We start from the raw sequence: 19,700 nt of genomic DNA on the forward strand, positions 1-19,700 counted from the left end.
TGGCTGCCCCTGCATCCCTGGCAGTGCCCAAGGCCAGGTTGGATGGGGTTTGGAGCAGCCTGGGACAGTGGAAGGTGTCCCTGCACTTTGCAAAGCTCCAGGGCAGACATCAGGGTGAGCTGCTGCCTGCTGAGAGAGAGGCTCACTGAGCCCTGCTTTGGAAATCAGCCCTGCTGCCTAACCAGCTATGAAAATGTGGCTGTTCCACCCTTGAAGTGTCCAAGGCCAGGCTGGATGGAGCTTGGAGCAGCCTGGGACAGTGGGAGGCCTCCCTGCCCATGGCAGGGGTGGCACTGGTGGCTTTAAGGCCTCTCCAACCCAAAGCAGTCCTTGTCTTTGTGACCCTGGGCTGATCCCTGTTAGTGCTGCTGGCCCTGCCCTGCTCTTCGCAATAAGAACTCATTTCACATGGGTGAGGTCCTGAACATTTTGTGCTGCACTCCTCACCAAGAGCTAATTGAAATCACTTTAACCTTCTCTTCTCCTGGGGAAGAGTCAGTACAAATACTCCCTACTTGTTCATACCACACACACAGTTACTCAAGGTCAGGCAGAACCAGAACCTTCAGAAATTTCTTGGAATGTTTCTGAGTTTAATCAAAGTTGTGCTGTTTACTGACTTACAGTCAAGTGGTTTCAGGTTATCAAAATTTTGTCTACTCTTACAAATTTGCACCTGGTTGGTAGCAATTTCTCCAACCTACACATTTCAAAGTTTAATCTTCTGTGGCTCAGAGCAATCAGCACATCAATACTGATGACATAAAATACTCAGCTGATGTATTTAGGTCTGAGTGAAAAATACTTCAAGATCAGTATTTGTATCAAAGCTCTAGATTGAAATATTCCAGGGCACTTAATTGTCTCTCAGTGTCCCCCCTGAGCCCCAGGGCAGGAAGGAGGGGGTTGTTTGTTGTTCTTTACCTCGATGTCTGTGTCCCTGCAAGCCTCCATGGCACTGCTGTCAGGGAAGTGTTTGTCATCACTCTCAACTGTCTGCCAGTAAAATCCCTTTGGCACTGCAAACGCCTTCTCCACAGCCTGAAATGCACAAAGGACAGCTCTCACTTCCATGTTGCCTTGGTCCCTTAAAATAAAGCAGGAAAATCAGGATCTTGTGGCCACAGAGCACACAAGGATGCAGCTAGTGGATTAAACTCAGCCCAGTGTTGTTAATTTATGTCATTTGCTTTCTTCCAACTATTCCAGGAGCTTTATTTAAGTGATATCCCAAGAATATGAATCTGCAACTGCTTCCCAAGAACCTGAGCATTCCCAGGGTCCAACCCAGTGACTCCCCAACATGCAGAGCACCTCCAGACAGCACCAGGAGCTGCATCCATCAGCTGAGACCTCAATTCTCCACAACTGTGCTGAGCACTCAGCAGAAAAGGCCTTTGTGAAAGCAATGCTCTAATTAACCAATCAAATGGAAGGGTAGGGAAGGGATTGCATGAATTTCTACATGCCTGTAGCCAAAATAGCACATTTCTCCTGTGCTCATGTCACCACAAGTGACACATATCTGTTAGCCTCATCGTGCCACATCCTCATGGATAGGCAAAAATCTGGCATTTAGGTCACAGCTCCACACAAGCACAGCATTTCCCAGGCTCAGCACCTTATTTTGTTTTTCATCCATTTTCTGGGCAGCCAAGCAAGCAACTTGTACAAGTGCAAGGGTAAGGATGTGTCACTCAGGAGAGGAGAATGTGCTGTGACTGCACGCTCTGTAAGCAAGGCCACAGTCCAGGGACAAAGGCAACCCTTGAAAGTCACATTTGTCAGCTTCTGCTTAGAACATTCCAGAAATACAGATGCATTTAGGCAGAGTTCACAGTGGGCAGGAATCATTCCAGGGACGAAGAAAACAAAAATAGTCACTTTTAAACCACAGGCTCAGGTGTAACTCAAAGAAGTTTCACTACTTTTAAAGGCTCCACTTTGATTTACTGCAGGTGTTAATTTGTCCTCAGCTTATGTGGACTGACCTTTTCAAAAACAGGAAAAGAAATTAATTTTCAACATGGTCTCATCAGGACTTTTATGATGGAGAGAAAAGGGGCTAACCCTGCATGGAGAAGCATCCACTCTGCATTATGAGCTCCATATAATGCTCTTTAATTGTGTCATCACCTGAGAGATTTCGGGTGTGCTGCTTGGCAAATGACAGGCACTTCAGAGCATTCCACAAATGTTTCAAAGTAACAACCAAAAAATGAAATTCATTTGAATATTAAAGCCCCTCTGACAACTGCCTTTCCACTTCAGTAACCTTTTGTGTTGTCTCCTTCCTCTGTTTCCTGTGCTTCATGAGATATTTGCCTGAAATCAGAACTGGGGATTTCACTTTTCACTCTGTTTCAGTCAAATCAGCTGCACCAAACAAGGGCTTTGGCATCTCCCAGTGGATCTGTGCATTCTGTCCTGCAATCCATCAATCCCCAGCCTCCACTGCTGATATTACACTTGGTTGCTGTGGAAAATATCATCAGAGGAAAAGCAGATTTAAGGGAAGGGATCTTCCCCATTCCCAGTGCATGATGCCAGCTCCTATCTGCAGCAGTGAGCCCAGACAAGCCCTACAGAGTGGGAATGCAGCAAAATCCCAATTTCTTGTTTCTTCCAGCTGTTCCTTGAACAAACTGTGAATGCTCCAGAAGGAAGAGACAAATGTGCTCAAACCAGCACCAGCCTCTATTTCCATAGAAACCTGCAGGATAATCATCCAACTCCAGGGCACAGGGTGGAAAATCCAAGGGGATTCCAGGGTGGAAATCCAGGCTGGAAAATCCAAGGAAAATCCAGGGTGGAAAATCCAAGGGGATTCCAGGGTGGAAATCCAGGCTGGAAAATCCAAGGGGAAAATTCAAGTGGATTCCAGGGTGGAAATCCAGGCTGGAAAATCCAAGGAAAATCCAGGGTAGAAAATCCAAGGGGATTCCAGGAGGAAATCCAGGCTGGAAAATCCAAGGAAAATCCAGGCTGGAAAATCCAAGGGGAGCACCCTGGTGTAAGCTGTGGATCCATGGTGGTCCCAGGATGCTGTTCCAAGGCCACAGCAGGGGTGTGGCCACACCTGGGAAGCAAGGCCTGTGGGAATTGTTCCTGTCATCTGTCACCTCTGTTTTCCAACAGCCAACCTGAATGGGAGTTCACAAACCAACAGAAAACAGAGCTTGAAAAGTCTTATTTCTTCCAGAAAATCCTTCTCCTTGAGACAGGTGGCTGCAGGATGAGCACCCTGCTTTGTCCAGCCTGGCTGTAATGTCCATTGCAGAGCTCCTGACACAGCCTTCCTGTGCCATCAACAGGAAAAAACAGGCAGAAAGTCACTTTCCCTGTGAGGTAGGAGAGAATTGCATAGAGCCAGTTGTTCTAATACTGAGCTGAGCCCTTTTGGACACAAAAAGAGAGGGGGACCCTCTGCAGGAGCCTTCTGCTACTGAAAGAACTTGGACACTATTTCTGTTTATGACACTTTAGTGCTACTTTTAATATTCCACAAGAGGGTGGGTGTGAGAATATCACCTCAGGGCTGGTTCCTGTCACTCCTTCAACATCACAGCAGCTGTAAATCCTTTCCCAAGCCTGTGGAAGCATCAGCTCTGAGCGCTGACCTGTCCCTGGTGGGAGGAGAGGAGACTCCCCAAACCCTCAGAATGGTGAAGAGGCAGCCCAGCCTTTGATCCCTACCTAGAAACACCTCCCCAGTGAGGCTCTGAGCCCTGCACCAAGCTCCCATCTCCTGGGAAAAGCCTCCTCCCAGGGAGGAAGGCTCCTGCACTCAGCCTGCAGCAGCTGCACAGCCCCAGGGATGCTCTGACTTCTGCTGTGACAGGTTTCAAAGCCCAGACTCATGAACCATAACCATCCCCATGTGTGCCTCCAGGGCTTCTTACAGCACTGACATCCTCTCCATCCACACTGCCATGATCAGGATGAGCAGGGAGGGAGGGTACATCCATAAACTCCTGGTACGTTTTGTCAATTTATCCTTATTTGGTTTGCACATCCATAAACTCCTGGTTTTAGTTATTCCCTTTTGTCAATTTATCCTTATTTGGTTTGGATGCCAAATTCCAGCTTCTGCCACCTTAAGACACTGGAAAGGACCACTGTATGCCACAGCTAGGATTGAACACACACCAGTTTTTCCAAAAGCATTTAAAAGAAACCTCAAGCTCCTGCTTTGGTTCAGATAATATTACTCAGATGAAGGCAGAAAGAAGGAAACTCACAGGAGAACAAAAACATGCTGTAAAATCCTCAGCAGAAAGAAGAATAAGCACATTTCAGAGAAGACTGGAGCTGCAGCAAAGCCATGAATATTTAGCTGTCACACAGAAATATGACCAAGCCTGTGATCCCCTCTTTGTGCTTCCAGTGTTTTCTGTTCCCATCTCTGACAACAAAGGAAGAGCTTTTGCTGTCAGGTGATCTGAGAGAGTCTTCTGAGTTGCAAGGAGTCTTCCAGGCTGTTCCCAGCCCCAGCAGGAAAACAGAAACTGCAGGAAGCATCCCCATGTACTCCCCAATCTCATCTCACACACAAGGCAAAGTTCTGCTCAGCCATTATCTCTGTGAGACAACAGCAAACCCCTTATAGAAGGATGGTGCACTTGCAGTGCCTGCAGAGCCAGGGGGGAGTTCTGTGCTCAGGTAACCTCTCCCTGCCAGCCCTGCTGAGCACATCAGGGCCAGCAAAGAAAGCACTTCCCTCTCTGTCTCTCACTGAGCAAGGCTCATGGCTGATGGGATTCACCAGATCCTGCCCCTGAATGAGGCACATCACTCTCAAACTCTCTCCTCTCCCTGCTGCCCTGGGCAGGAGCAGAATTTTCCTGGTAGAATCCAGATGAACACAATGCTGAGTGTGTTCCCTGCACATCTTCCCTCCCCACTGTGCAGGTTCTCTTCAGATGGATGCAGAATTTAGTACAGGTTGCTGGACATATTAATTATTTTATCATTTACTAGGAACTGGTATTCAAATTCCATTTTACACATCCATTTTTTTATCTTGACATTTTTTTTCAAATAATTAAACCATCTATGCCTACATTATCCAAATCATTTGTCATCAATACACATTCAATTAACCTTCCTCTATATTTCCTAGTATCAGAAACAATAACCAACTGTCATCATCACTCCACAACCACCCCCAAACAAACACAGAACTAACCCCAGAACTAACCCCCCCCAAAAAAACAAACAAAAATACAAACCATGATGATAAATCATCAACCAATCACCCACCAAATTCTACGTTCTTGTAGCTTATAAAAAGCATGACAAGTGGAGGCACCACAGGCAGCAAAATCTGGGATAGAGAGGGCTCAGCAAGGAAGACATGCAGTTGTGGTGAGTGGATTTCAGAGAGTTTGAAATGGATCTCACTTCCCCTTGCTCCCCTTCTGGATTGGGGAGATCTTAAACCACAGAAGACAGAATGAGAGAGCAGCTCCCAGCTTTGTGCCCAGCAGCACCAATGGCAAAGCACAGCAGCTTGAGAGTTCTTTAAAGCTGCTCTTTTCAGGAATAATGAGTGATGGACACAATCTAAATGTGAGCTGTCAAATTCTAGGAAGAATGAAAACCTCTAATGTTTTATTCCTCTCCAAGCTGTGCCTTCATCTTTGTGCCAGCTCTGGTAAACATCAGTGTAGTCCTTCCTCCTTCTAAAGGTTAGGGGGTTTTATTTACAAATGCCAGTGGCTGCCTGAACTCCTGGCTCCATGAAAATAAATGCCAGAGTCCAGCAGGATTCAGCCAGGGCCAGGATGTCACCTTCTGCCTCCTGAAGATACAGCCATGCAGCCATTCTGGGCTGCAGCTATGGATTATTTTCTATAAATGTAAATAGATGAAGTGCCAGGACAAACATTTCTCCTCCAGACAAGCCTTATCCATGTGGAATCTCACCCAAGCTGCTGGTACAATGTGAGCTGGCTGCCCTGCACACTGAGGCTGCCAGCCAGGCAAGACCTGAGCCTTTTCACTGACTCACATAAAGAGAAGCCACAGGCAAGGTTTGAAAGCAAAGGGAGGAGGAGCCTGTCCTTTTGAAGCTCCTGCTTGACAGTTCCAGCCTGGATGTCCCAGAGCTGAGTGCTGGCTCCATGGCTGGCACTGCCCATGCTGCAGGACCCATCCTGCCACCTCTGCTTTGGGTGAGCCCATGTGGAGGAGCTGTCCTGGGTGTTTTATCCCTCCCTAATGCCCAGTTCAGCTGCACAACAATCAGATCTTCCAAACCTTGGAGGAGGAAAGCACAGCCCTGGGCTGTGAACTGAAGCTGGGAGCTCACAGCAATATGGGGATCAGCTCTGGGAGCTGAGCAAATTCTCCAGGGAGCTCAGGCAGCATTTCCATCCCAAAACATGGCCCAGCTTGGGTGCTGCTCACACAGCATGGAATGAGAGAGAACACATGGGCAATAACCCCAAATCAAACCACAGCTGCCCCAGCACAGGCACAGAAGCACAGCAAAGCCCAGTGGCTGCAGCTGGGGATGTGTGAAAGGCAGTGCCCACACAGCCACTGCAGGGTTGGCTGAAAAGCTGATGTGGTGATGAGCAGCAGCTCCCTGAGCATGCCTCTCTCAGCACTGAAATTAAAAGTTGGTACAGCAAAAGACAGTGGAAGATGCTGAAGGCAACTCAGCAAGGCCAAGGCCATAGTGCTTGTCAATGAAATAATGTCACAGCACTCAGAGCCCTGAGAGCTCAGAGTTCTCACTGAGCTCATCTCAAACACAGACTCACAGAGCTGAAAGATCCTCTGCAAGTGCCTCCCACTGCCTCTTCAGAGGCTGCACACACAGCCTGGGAATCTCAGCTCTGAATCTGTGCCTCAAGTGCACACAGCAACATCTGGGGCTGCTTGCCACAGGGATTTCAAATTCCAGCAGCAATGGCCAGCTCTTCATGTATCCAACATGGTTATTTCAGAATGTGAAATAAAGTGTGCAACTTTCAAAGCTTCTGTGTGTGAGAGCTCCTATGGCAACACAGTTAACATCAACTCCAGCAGGGAAAGCCCAGAAATCTGAAATTCCACATGAAAGAACTGCTCTACTTTCTGCCAGCCCCCTGCCACACATCAGCCTTGCTGTTAGGTCAGTCTTGTGCTGCTGAGCATTTTCAGCAGGCCTGGGTTACAATACTGGGGCAAATTCAGCTCCCTGGTCCCAGTTCAGGGATTCTTATCTATAATTAGCCAGAAAAAAAAAAATTAAAAATGGAGCTTTGCTTAAGCAAAAAGTAAGGAGGAAACTTTGTGTAGACCTGCCCTTAATCACTGCTATTTGAAAAAACCCACACAAACTTTGTGTCAGAGCAGGGAAGCTACTAAAGGAGCACCTGATCATCGGGAGGTGCACCAAAATCAGTTTTCTGGGACTTAGAGTAAAAAATCTCCTTCACCTTGACTTAGGGATGTCTGTGGACAGAGGAGGAGGGATGGAGGTCCTTAAAAGCTCCCTGGAAATGCTGCTGTGCCCTGACTCCTCTGTCCTGGCAGGTACCTGCACAGGCTGGGAGTTCAAGGAGATGCTCTGGAAGATGACCATCAAAAGCTGCACTTTTTGGGCAAATGTCCCAATGTCCAGAAAAACTGAGGGAGAGGAAAAGAACTCCAGGATGGAGCAAAGAGGCTGGGGAAAAGCAGCATCAACACTTGCTCTGTGTGTGCTGTCTGTATCCCTAAGGTGAGAGTTTGCATCCTGAGGCTTAGCAGCAGAAGTACTTTCATTTTATGCTAAAATGAAGAAATCTTCTTTCTGCTGACAGGGGACCTTGCAGTTAGCAGCTTTCACAGGGATGTTGTCACTCCCAGCCCAAGCTGGGCTTTAATGACTGCATTGTGAGCTGCTGCTCCTATCAGCAGTGAATTGCTGCAGGTTAATGGGCTCATTGCACAGCACTCATAAAAATGCCTCCAAAACCAGCACAGGCAAAGCAATCTGTTTGAGGTCCAGAACAGGCAGAAAATCCAGCAGACAAATTGACTGAAAACAAGACATTGGCTCATGCACTAACAAACAAAAAGCATAAAGGTTATTACAATTACTGCTGGCAATTGCTCCCCAGATCACACACAGAGCTGCTCAGTACACAACAGATTCCCTCTGTCTCCATCTCTACCCATTTTTTTTTCCACCATCCTGCCAGGATTTCTCTCTCAGACTCTGATCTACCTGGAGCAAAAGCAAGGATTCACTCACTGCATGTTCCTCCACCACGTGGGCACAGGTTCTTTGGGCTGCTTAGTTTTGTACACACTGCCTCAAAACAAATGCAAATGTACAAAAAGCAAAGCATGGATCACTGGCCTTGTACCAAACCTTCAGACCAAAGAAGTTAAAAGAAGATGATACTGAGTTTTCTATGCAGCACTTTTTGGTTGTATTTTAATGACACTTGGGAACATTCTCAGTTGGTAGCACTTTGCAAAGCTCCAGGGCAGACATCAGGGTGAGCTGCTGCCTGCTGAGAGAGAGGCTCATTGAGCCCAGCTTTGGAAATCAGCCCTGCTGCCTAACCAGCTATGAAAATGTGGCTGTTCCATCCCTGGAAGTGTCAAGGCCTGGCTGGATGGGGCTTGGAGCAGCCTGGGACAGTGGGAGGTGTCCCTGCCCATGGCAGGGGTGGAACAGGATGGGCTTTAAGGTCCCTCCCAACCCAAACCATGCTGTGATTCCACAACTCTGTGAAAAAACACACAGTGGTCTCAGCCTCACTTAGTCCTGGGGGGCACAGAGCACTTGAACTTGGGAAGAGAATGTGGTTTTTAAACTGACATCATGTTTTCCATGGCATCAAGGCAAAGATCCACCCCCAGAAAGTGCCTGCTATCTTGCTGTTCAATTCCTAATGATTTATAATTCCTCTAATAAGGGATTTGCATAAAAGCCCTGGCTGTTTTAAATGCTGCCTTATTTTATGCCTTAAAAGCATGGAGCAGATTTATCTTTTACGAGTAGTCAGACTCTTTATGGCTCTTGCTTCTGCTTGAAAGCCACAGTGACTGCAAATCAACAACACTAAGCCTCCTTTTCCTGCACACAAGTGGGATAAACCTTTAGGCAAATTGCTAAGTGCACTGCTAAACCCCTAAGCTTTCATGGCATTGATTCTCACAGAGTCATAGTAATCCCCAAATCTGGGTGAAATGGCAGAAAAGTTCTCATGCTACATCATTTTCAAAATTAAAACATCATTGTGAACAAGAATTGCAGGCTTTGCCATTCCCTGGAATTGTGTCTCAAGGGTTTTGTTCATTTACAAATATTGGGAAAAGATCACAATTGTCCAAAGGCTGGTGCTGCTGTGGGAAAGAAATAAACAAAAGATTCCTTCAAAAGGTATAGAAATCAGGTCATATTCAGTGCTGCTTTGAAAACCCACTCTAAGTATTTATACCAAGGTAGGAAAGGCTGGGAAAGGCCTAAAAGCAGCACTGGGTGCCCTCAAGGAATAAATTCCCCCAATTAGTATAAGGAATTCTTGTTACATTTCATTTGGTGGAATATTTGTTATGGAGCACTTGCTAATCTGACAGAAGTGAAAGGTTAATTATTATTCTGCTTCTGGACAGCAGTGAGTGCTCCTGCAGACATTTCCAGGCAGCCAAGAGGTTGGAAGCACTTAGTTTGGAGAAGTGCTGTGTCCTTGGAGCTCACACACTTCCCTGGAAATCCACAGATATTAAAATCACAGAACTGAATCACAGAATATTCTAATATTAGAAGCATTTGTTTTCAAACTCTGTTTAAATCCTTTGCTAAAGCAAATGAGAATAACACTGGAAAAACAACTTTTACTGGACTTGATCAAAAAATTACCAGAAGTCCAAGCACTTGTGTACAGTACCTGAGGGTCAGGATTAACAGTAATGATGTTACTGAGCAGGACAGAGGGAATTGCAGGAACAAGGGGGCACAGCTGGTTTTGGAAGTGACTGGCCAGTTCATCTCTCCACCAGATAAGATCTGGAAGCCATGTAGAGGTCAGAAATGCAGAAATCTTCTGGTAAAAGCTGGATGTTCCCTGGAGATGTTCTCCAGTCTGCAAAGAGCCAGTGGTTAAAAAGCTTTGGTGATGGTTTCAGAAACTCTGTCTGCACCTGGCAGCTGCAGCAGCTCCTCCTCTGCCCAGAGCCACCCCAGACCCCAGTTCCACCCAGCTGCTCTCAGATTCTCCAAACCAGACCCTGGTGTGACACCCTGCACCTCCCAAGCCACTGCACCCTTCATCCCATCCATCAGCTCTCAAACCCTGCTCCAAAGCAGATCCCACCACCCTCAGAGGTGGGAGAAAAGACCATAACCAGGACCATGAACCAGCCCAACACAATGAAACATTAACTTCCAAAGACTTTCTCAGGGATATAAATGAAAACAGGTGTTGGTGCCCCATCCCTGGAAGTGTTCAATGCCAGGGTGCAGAGAGCACCGAGCAGTCTGGTCCAGTGCAAGCTGTCCCTGCCCATGGCAGAGGGTTGGAATTAGAAGAGCTTTAAGGTCCCTTCCAACCCAAACTATTATGTGAATTTTAAAGATTGAGGCTAATATTAATACTGATACATTAATATTGAATACTGCACTGCTAAACTACAGTTTTCCATCATTTAACCTCCCCTCTAAGCCTCATTGTTCTTCAGGTTGATTCTTAATTAGCAGGACTTTCAGAGAATAAAACCAGTGACCTCAAGGAGACCTAATTAGAAATTAACAGACTCAACAACTGTGCAGAACATCTTCTCTCCACCAGTTACTCAGAGGGAAGAGAAGGAACTGGTGTGGCCTCATCTCAGATCTGGGGCAGGTGTGGATGCCACAATATCAGAAGGATCTAAAGCTGTTGGAGTGTCCAGAGGAGGGACCTGGGCATGGGGAGGGATCTGAGGAGCAGCTGAGGGCACTTGGATTGTTCAGCTGGAGGAGGAGACTGAGGGCAGAGCTCAGGGGGGGCTGCAGCTCCTCCCCAGGGGCAGCTCTGATCTCTGGGACAGGGAATGGCTGGAGCTGGGCAGGGCAGGGTCAGGCTGGATTTTGGGAAATGTTCTTCCCCCAGAGGGTGCTGGCACTGCCCAGGCTCCCCAGGGAATGGGCACAGCCCCGAGGCTGCCAGAGCTCCAGGAGAGCTTGGGCAATGCTCAGGCACAGGGTGGGAGTGCTGGGAGGGTGGGACTGGGTGATCCCTGGGGTGCCTTCCCACTCAGGAAATTCCATCACTCTGTGATTATTGCACCTAAAAAGTGAAGCTCAAAGAGGAAAACCCCAAATCAAAGAACAGAGATTGGGAGCTCCTCTGAGCCTCCAGAGAATGAAGTGATGGAGGGACAGAGAGGAGCCCCAGAGCTGCCCACAGTGCCAGTGGGATAACTGGAGATGCCTGGCAGAGAGCAGAGGCTACACAAATCTCATTCCCATGTACAAATCTAATTCCCATGTACAAATCTCATTCCCATCAGACGTGGAACTGCAGCCTGTCCATCAGCACACAGGAATTACAGGAGGTGAGTGTTTTGACATTTCTTCTGACAACAAGAAACCAAGACCAGGCAGGGATGTTGAAATCTGCCTCACTTCTAGCAGCTGTTTGGAGGAGGACAGAAATAAAATCACCCCTTAAAAAGCTGATAAAAATGAGAGGAAACATAGCAGAACCCCTGGATATAAGACTAGATGCCATCCCAGCTGAATAAGCCAAAAGACTTCTCAATGTGCAAAAAACAGGGGCTTTTGCCTGGAGAAGCCACTCTTATAATTCTATTTATAACTATTAGACCTTGAGGCAGAAAACCAGAATGTGATAAATAATAAAAGATACACACATAACAGTGAAGTGGTCAGTAATTAAGAAATTGATGGCTCAGAGCCCCCTTTGGGGGCATGAAATGGACTCTGGGCTCTACACATTAGTATTAAAATATCATTTGTCATCATGGTTAACATTTACAGATACTGGGTCTTTTTTGCATAATCAAAAAAAAGTAGCTTAAGGTATCCCTGAATTCTTATAACAAGCAGATGCAACAAGAGCACCTGGAAACCCAATCATATTTTAAAGGTAAGGCTTGAAAAGTGTCTTTTTGTGCCCACAGGAGACAACTGGAAGAAGAGCCAGTAAGTGCCCCAACAGGACATTGTTTTCCAATCCATTCACTGAAAACTTGCACTTTAACAGGACAGTGAGAGACTGAGGGCTGCAGTGTGAAGAAGTCCACATTTCTCTCCACAGCAGCTGAAGCTGCCCAAGGGCAGGAACAGAGAGACTTGCTGTCATTTTCCTTGTCTCTGCTGGGGCTGACATCCCAACTTGTGTTGTTCCTCCCAGCTCTGATCTCTGCTGGGGAAAGCAGCAGCTCTACAAATGCCTCAGGAAAAAAAGATTGACACAAGTCAGTGCTACCACAAAGAGCCTCTAATGAGGGACAGGAAACTCAAGTCCTGCTTGGAAGAGCTGCCCCAACACCTGAAATGTCACTGCTGTGCAACAGAGCTGAGCTCAGAAGTTTGTCATGATCAGGGTGGGCAGGCCCTGGCACAGGGTGCCCAGAGCAGCTGTGGCTGCCCCTGGATCCCTGGCAGTGCCCAAGGCCAGGTTGGACAGGGCTTGGAGTGACCTGGGATGGTGGAAGGTTGTTGTTCACAATGTGAACTGGCAACTTCCAAATTAATGTATTTTTTGAAAGACTTTTACCATGAATGCATTCCCACAAGAGTTACTAACACTTTACAACAAAGACAAGACTTTCTAAGTATAGACAAGGACAGTAATAGAATTCTTAGACTTTCGGTTTTCCCCACTATCATCTCAGCAAATTGTACTGAGAGCTGATGATTTCAGCTCTTACTTACAATGCTCCAATGGTAATTCAACCAAAACCAACAATGGCTATTGCTCTTGCATTACCAATGAATATAAATAAGCAAGTTGTATACTAAGAAATGCCTGTTAAGAGTTTCAGCCCAGTGCCTAATGTCCTTTAGATAAAACACGTCCTTTAGATAAAATATGCCTTAAGAATTCTCTACAAATTCATTTCTTTCTCACATTAGGTGTCCCAGCTTCTTGCAGGGATTTGGACTGGATGGCCTTGAATGGTCCCTTCCAATCCAAACCATTCTGTGATTCCATGAGAAGGACTGGAAAAACTGCACAGTTTGTTCCACTAGGTTTGATTTAACCCTTCCCAGCTCCAACCAAACACTAAGGGCAGCCTGAGCCCACAGCTCCAAAAGTTCATTCTGTTCTGTAACCCTGGGGAAATATTTTGAGCATAATCAATGCTCAATAATTTTGGTGCTTTGGCCAAGCCCTCAGCTGGAATCAGCAGAGAGCAGGTCAGGCTCTGTCCCTCCATTCCCTTTGCTCCACAGAGGAAATACCTTGAATTCATATAAGAATTTAGGGAGAATTTATAAGAATTTAGGAAGACCTTAAGCTACCTTTTTTGGATTATACAAAAAAGACCAAATATCTGTAAATGTTAACCATGATGACAAATGATATTTTAATACTAATGTGTAGAGCCCAGAGTCCATTTCATGCCCCCAAAGGGGGCTCTGAGCCATCAATTTCTTAATTACTGACCACTGTCATCTGTGTATCTTCTATTATTTATTACATTCTGGTTGACTTCAGTTGCCAACAGCAAGTCCTTGTCCAGCCCAGCAGAGCCTGGCCTCTTCAGCCTCTGCTCAATCACTAGTGGAAAAGCTGCTCATTGTTTTGGGCTGGGGTTTTTTGGTAGTGTTTTAATCATGACATTTGCTGCCAGCATCCATTATTTATTTTCAGGAGCACTGGAGCCACAGCTGTGAAACTCCAGGTTTTGTGATACAACATGGGAAATTCAATTTTTGCTGCTTCCAGGAGGCAGCTGCAAGTGAAGGGGATGCTGAAATGTGTTTTAAAACCATGTTCACACATCCTGATCCATTTAGGCTCCCCATGGTGTGGCCAGCAGGTATAACACAGAGATCTGGGGATGAAACAGGCAAAACCAGAGTAGAAAATCCACTGAAGCCACAGAAGTTGCTTTGAGCCACCTGAGAGGAACTCAGGAGCCTCAGCAGAGCACAGGGCAGCACCTCCAGGGTTCCTCAGCCACAGGACAGTTATTCAAGCAAGTGGCTCTCAGATTTGGGGGACACAGGGATTGCTGCTCCCCACATCCACCTGGCCACATTGCTCAGGTAAAACCAGGCAAAAGTAGCAATACTACCTAAAAAGCTGTCTCCAAAAAAGAAATAGGTACAAGATGCTTGAGCCTGTATCAAATCAGCTCTGTGAAGGACAGAACCAACACAGCAGAGCCCAGAGCTGCAATTTCACAGCTTTGTGTTCAGGACAGGAGCTCATATCATGTTTTACATCACAGGTGCTCACAGTTCATATCATGTTTTACATCACATGTGCCAATCCCAGCATTTGTGCAAGACCTGCCAGTTTTATTGCACAGCTCAGGCTCTGGGGCCCACCAAAACTGAGGGCACAGGCTCATGTCCTGCTTCCAGGCCTCAGCTCCTGGCAGTCAAATAAAAATAATTCCTCTTCCTGTGCCACACTCTTCACATGGTTAAAATAAAGGAGGAAAAACCAGAATAGGTGCCAAAAGATGTGCCTCCTCCAAATGCAGCTCAGTTTCTGCAGTGTGAGGTTACAGCTAATGAACAATTGACAAAAATGATGCCACGGAGAGCTGGTTTCTGGTCTGCACATAACCTAAAAGCAGCATTGTTGGATTATGCCCTTTTCTGACTCAGAGATGGGGCAACTGAGAGGCATTTAAAAATTTTTATTCTATTTTCTCATGTCTCACGTGAAGGGTGAGACAATGTAGATGTTAAAATTCACTCCATCACAGTTAAATGCCATAACCTGACTGCAGCACAAGTGAGGACAGCTTGGGTTGGCAATCAGCTGTAAAAGCAACCCCTCAGTTCCACAGCACTGGGCTGTTCCCCATCCTAGTCTGGGCAGCTCTTCCACTGCTCTGTCCTGCCCTGCTGGGATTGCAGCTTGAACTGGCACATCCAGCCTGGTGCTCAGTGCAGAGCACTGCTTGCACAACTACCAGCTGTAAATGCTGCTACTCACTGCTGCCTCGTGGCTCTGGGGGCAGCTCTGGGCTGAAGGTTCCTCTGGTGCCACCAGGCAGGCGTAGAGGGCCAAGCCTTCCTCTGTCCAGGCCTGCTGCAGCCCCACCACCTCAAATGGAGCTTTGGGACCATCCTTCCTCTTCACAGGAGGCACCTGGAAATCCATTGGAACACAATTCCATTTTTAGATGGACTGAAAAAAACCCTTTATCTTGCTCTGTTGCTTTTGAGTAGAGCCCCACAACAAGCCAGGGAGAACTCTGCTTTGATTAGTAGATTAGCTGTGGTTTAGCCAGTAGAAAAATCAATAAAGACCAAATTAAATAGGAATAACACATTGCTTTTGATAAGCCATAGGATTTATTTTCACAATGAGGACTTGCAAGCTCTGACTTCCACCAGTTTCACTGTGTGGAAGCAGGAATTCACATTATTTCCCTGCTCCAGCAGGGGTGAGCACAGAGCCCCTGCCAAGGCTGCCCAGAATGTTCCTGTCACAGCAGCACCGTGTGTGCCTTGATCAGTGACACCGAGATCAATCCAATCCCAGCTACAGATCAATGCAAAGGGATGATCCATGCCAAGGGGCTGCTGCAGGCTTCCCTAAGAACCCAAACTGACAGCCCAAACCCCAGCAATCCCCAGAGTGTGAATCCCCTTTTAGTTGGGCTGAGGTGATTTCTTTTTCATGGATTTTTTGTGCACATGTGTGTGGGAGGCAAACATTCTATTTTCCAGTTTATAGATCTGATTTAAAGCAAAAAGGGTGAAAAGTGATTTCTGCAACCCCAAGACATGAATTATTATTGTGAATATCAGTTTAGATCCAGGGAGAAGGTTCCAGTGGGACAGACTATGCCCTGGCTCTTTAGGTTGCTCAAAGTTAAATAAAACATAATCCACTTTAACATGCAGAACACATTGAAATCTTGATCATAAGTTAGAAAAGAGAGAGGAGAGACACCTGAAACAGCCTGGGAAGGCACTGGGATGCTGCCAATTGTCCATGGCAGCTGGTGAAAAGGGGCAGAAAACTCTGGGAAAGCCAGACACAGGGAATCAGCAAAGCCAGGAGAAAGGAAAAGCAGAGGTATCTGATCCAGAACATGCTCTGGATGGAGAGAAAGGCAAGTCTCAGCTACAGGGCTGTAATTCCCTCCCAGGGCTCTGGTGGATACAGAAACTCCAAGTCTTGTTCTCCTGGTTTATACCACCACCAGTCTCTAGGTGCATTATCAGCTCTATTTACTGCATTTACAGGGAGATAAAGGCCTTTAAAAACATGTTTCTAACACAGGGCCAGGCTGGATTTTCAAACAGCTCAGCTGGATCATTCAAAACACCAGCACCAAGTCCTCCACAGCTCTGAACACTGGATTCCCATGGGGAATTCTGCACCATCCAGGGGACCACTGCTCCCAGCTGGCAGCATCCAGCACACCTCCAATGGAATCAGCAAGGAAATGCTGATTTACACAAGCCAGTCCATGGAATTGCATGGATTATCAGATGAGAATTTGGTCTAAAAATGTCTCAACATTTCCAATGGTCACAGAAATGTTTTATGAGAAATCCTTTCCTTAGGATTTTTTCTCCTGAGAAGCTGAGAGGCCTCAGGAACAAAAGGTAAACATTGATTATCTGCTGCTGTGGAATGCAACAGATGCATCTGTGATTGGTCTCATGTGGTTGTTTCTCATTAATGGCCAATCACAGTCCAGCTGTCCAGACTGTCTCGGTCAGTCACAAGATTTTGTTATCATTCCATTTTTCTTCCTTTGTTTGCTAGCTTTCTGATGAAATCCTTTCTTCTATTCTTTTAGTATAATTTTAAAAATATATATCATAAAATAATAAACCAGCCTTCTGAAACATGGAGTCAACATTGTCATCTCTTCCCTGGTCCTGGGACCCCTGCAAACACTGCCACATTCAATTCTTTCAGTGAAAGAAAAGCAAACTTCTTCATTGCTATCCAACAGCCATTGCAGAGCCTGTGTAGAATAAACTGGTGGATTTTACCTCAGTTTTTCTTGGGCACAAAATCCATCTGAACATCTGAGCCTACACCCAGCAGAGTGACACAGCCCGGGAAGCTGAGGAACCCTTTCAGGCTCAGAGAGAATTGCTACAAGGCAGAGCTCAGTTGTGGTTTTTTAAATGGTAATAACACAAAGGAAGAGAGCTCACACTGCAGCTGGTCACAAGCTAAGGAGTCTGAAAGGAAAATTCAGGATGCAGGGCTGTTCCAGTGGCAATTTTCATTAGCACTGGACTAACACTAAAGAATGTTAGCAATGTTTTAATGCAAGCACGAACATCATTAACAATTAATTGTATTTAAGTGGAGTTTAAGTGATTTAAAAGCCTGGCTGCTCAGGGTGAAATCTACCTTGACTGCGTGGATCAGTATTGGTATCCCAGAGTTTTCCCCAGGGAAAGGAATAAGGCCACTGAGCAGGGTGGGAAGGAAAAATATATACTGGGGAGGAAAAATACACAGTTTTCCCTAGGGAATAAAGAGTGATATGGATGGGAAGGAGAGAGGATGGGGTGGTTTCTTTAGAGGAGAAAAACATGTGAACCAAAGGACAATTAAGGAGCCCCTCACTTGTTCACAGCACTCTTGACCATCAGGAAGGGTCTGTTCTTATCTAGAACAGTGAAAACCAGGAACCTGTGTCCACTGCCAAGGACAAAGCCTAACAGCCAGCAGTCACTTTCAACAACTGGAAATCCTGCTCAACAATCTTTCACTTCTTCAGAAACTCCACACACAACCCAGCTCCACCGAGTCCAGCGAGACTTTTATTTACAGACCCTGAGGTGAATTAAAACTCAATTTCCACTTTGTTCAGCCACTGTTTTGTAGCTGTTGGGTGGAAAAAAGGAGATTTCAAGAGTGGTTATGCATTCAGTGGAGGTCCAAACACAGCCCTCATCACCCAGAGCCTTTAGTGGCAGGACACTGCACTCACCAGGGACAGCAGCCACGTCACGAGGGCCTGGTAGATGTTGGCTGCTCCCAGCAACTTGTCAGGCACCTGCCCCTCACACTGATCCGTGGCCACTTGGCCACAACTTGCCAGCCAAATGGTCAGCAGCAGCACCTCCTTTTTCACACTGCAGGATCCAGGCAACGTGGCAATAGCTGGCAAAAAAGAGGCTTCCTGTCCAAAAAAAAAATAGTATGAAAATGAAAGTCATTTGGATTACTGGAAGTGTATTCATCATCAGGAATTAATTATATTCATTGCCATCACAGGAGGGGCATTTAACACCCAGAGAGCATTTATCAAAGAGGGAGAATGAGCCATAAAAGCCAGGTTGTTCCATCAGTGACACCTGCCTGAGCACTGCAGGTTTTCTTGGACAGCTGTCACCTGGGTCCTCTTTTAGTCACACACTGCCTGGTGAATGGAAGGTTACACTGTCACAGCTGGAAAAGTGTGACTGAATTTATTCTGTATTCAAGACTCAGTGTTTGGGGTTTTTTTTTTAATCACTGAAAAGCCCTCAAACAAACCTGATAGTGTGAAAACTCATTATTTTCTGCTTCACCTAACATCCCTAATTTCAGAGATGAGGTCACAGTTAAGGGAACTCACCTCCTTTCTTTACTTCAGCATTGATAGTTGGTTATTTAGGATGCAAATTCCCTCTCCTTTAAGAGAACTGTTCAAGACACAACTTCAGGCTTGAACTCTGGACTTGCAGTTTTTTGTCTTCTCACAGATGCTGCAGCTGTAATTATTGGCTGTCTTCTTCCTATTCAACTTGCTTCCCATGACATTTCTTTGGTAAATTAACGAAAAAGTCCCTAAAATGCCAAAGATTCTCCAGTACTGCTCCTCAATAGTTACCATCACAGAATCATGGAAAGGTCTGGCTTGGAAGGGGCCTTAAAAGTCATTTTCTTCCACCCCCTTCCACAGGCAGGGACAACTTCCACTGGACCAGGCTGCTCCAAGCCCCATCCAACCTGGCCTCATGTTTTCAGTTGCTCCATGTAGCCCATAATGAGGATTTCTGCCCACACCTCTACACTGAATGAACCTTAATTTGATTTACCTGAATTTACTCTGAAAGCAAAGTAAGCTAAATCCAATTACAGTCACTTTAATTCTGAATTAAAATGTCCAAAAGTGTGTTTCACAACTAATCCACTTGACAAGTTAATGTAGCTTGACTTTTGTGCTGGTCCTCAAAACAGACAACTTCTTAAAATGGTTTAATAAGGACTCAAACTAAAGCAGCTCTACTGTGTCACCCAGTGTTTTGATACAAAATAAAACTGTTAATTAGCAATAAAGGCAAAATAGCCATGAAAACATGTGTGATGCTGCAGATTTGTATTAATTCATGGTACTGCAGTCCTGGGGTGCCAACAGAATTCCTCAGGGCTTTGACTCCTCCACTGAAATCCCCTGAGGAAGAGACCTTGGGATAAACTCTGGGATCATGAGGGAAAAATGACCTTCTGCTATACCCTGTGCTGGAGAAAGGATTCTTCCTCCTCCCTCAGCAAGGGTGTGGGGATCAATTTAAGAGCTGATGACATAAACAGGATCTGTAAGTAATG

General features: G+C 46.0%; 1 protein-coding gene across 1 annotated transcript in view; it reads right to left on the reverse strand.

The window, feature by feature from the left end:
• The window catches only part of CUNH16orf71 (chromosome unknown C16orf71 homolog), an 89,878-nt gene that overhangs the window by 43,579 nt on the left and 26,599 nt on the right, over positions 1-19,700 (reverse strand). Inside the window, exons 10-13 of the mRNA XM_014308736.2 lie at positions 18,097-18,288; positions 15,117-15,272; positions 9,879-10,073; positions 925-1,041 (exon numbers count right to left, since the gene is read on the reverse strand). Coding sequence (XP_014164211.2) covers positions 925-1,041; positions 9,879-10,073; positions 15,117-15,272; positions 18,097-18,288 — 660 coding nt within the window. The remainder of the gene's footprint in view (positions 1-924; positions 1,042-9,878; positions 10,074-15,116; positions 15,273-18,096; positions 18,289-19,700) is intronic.

This window comes from Geospiza fortis, unplaced genomic scaffold, assembly GCF_000277835.1.
Source record: "Geospiza fortis unplaced genomic scaffold, GeoFor_1.0 scaffold114, whole genome shotgun sequence".
NCBI classification, from domain to species: Eukaryota; Metazoa; Chordata; class Aves; order Passeriformes; family Thraupidae; genus Geospiza; species Geospiza fortis.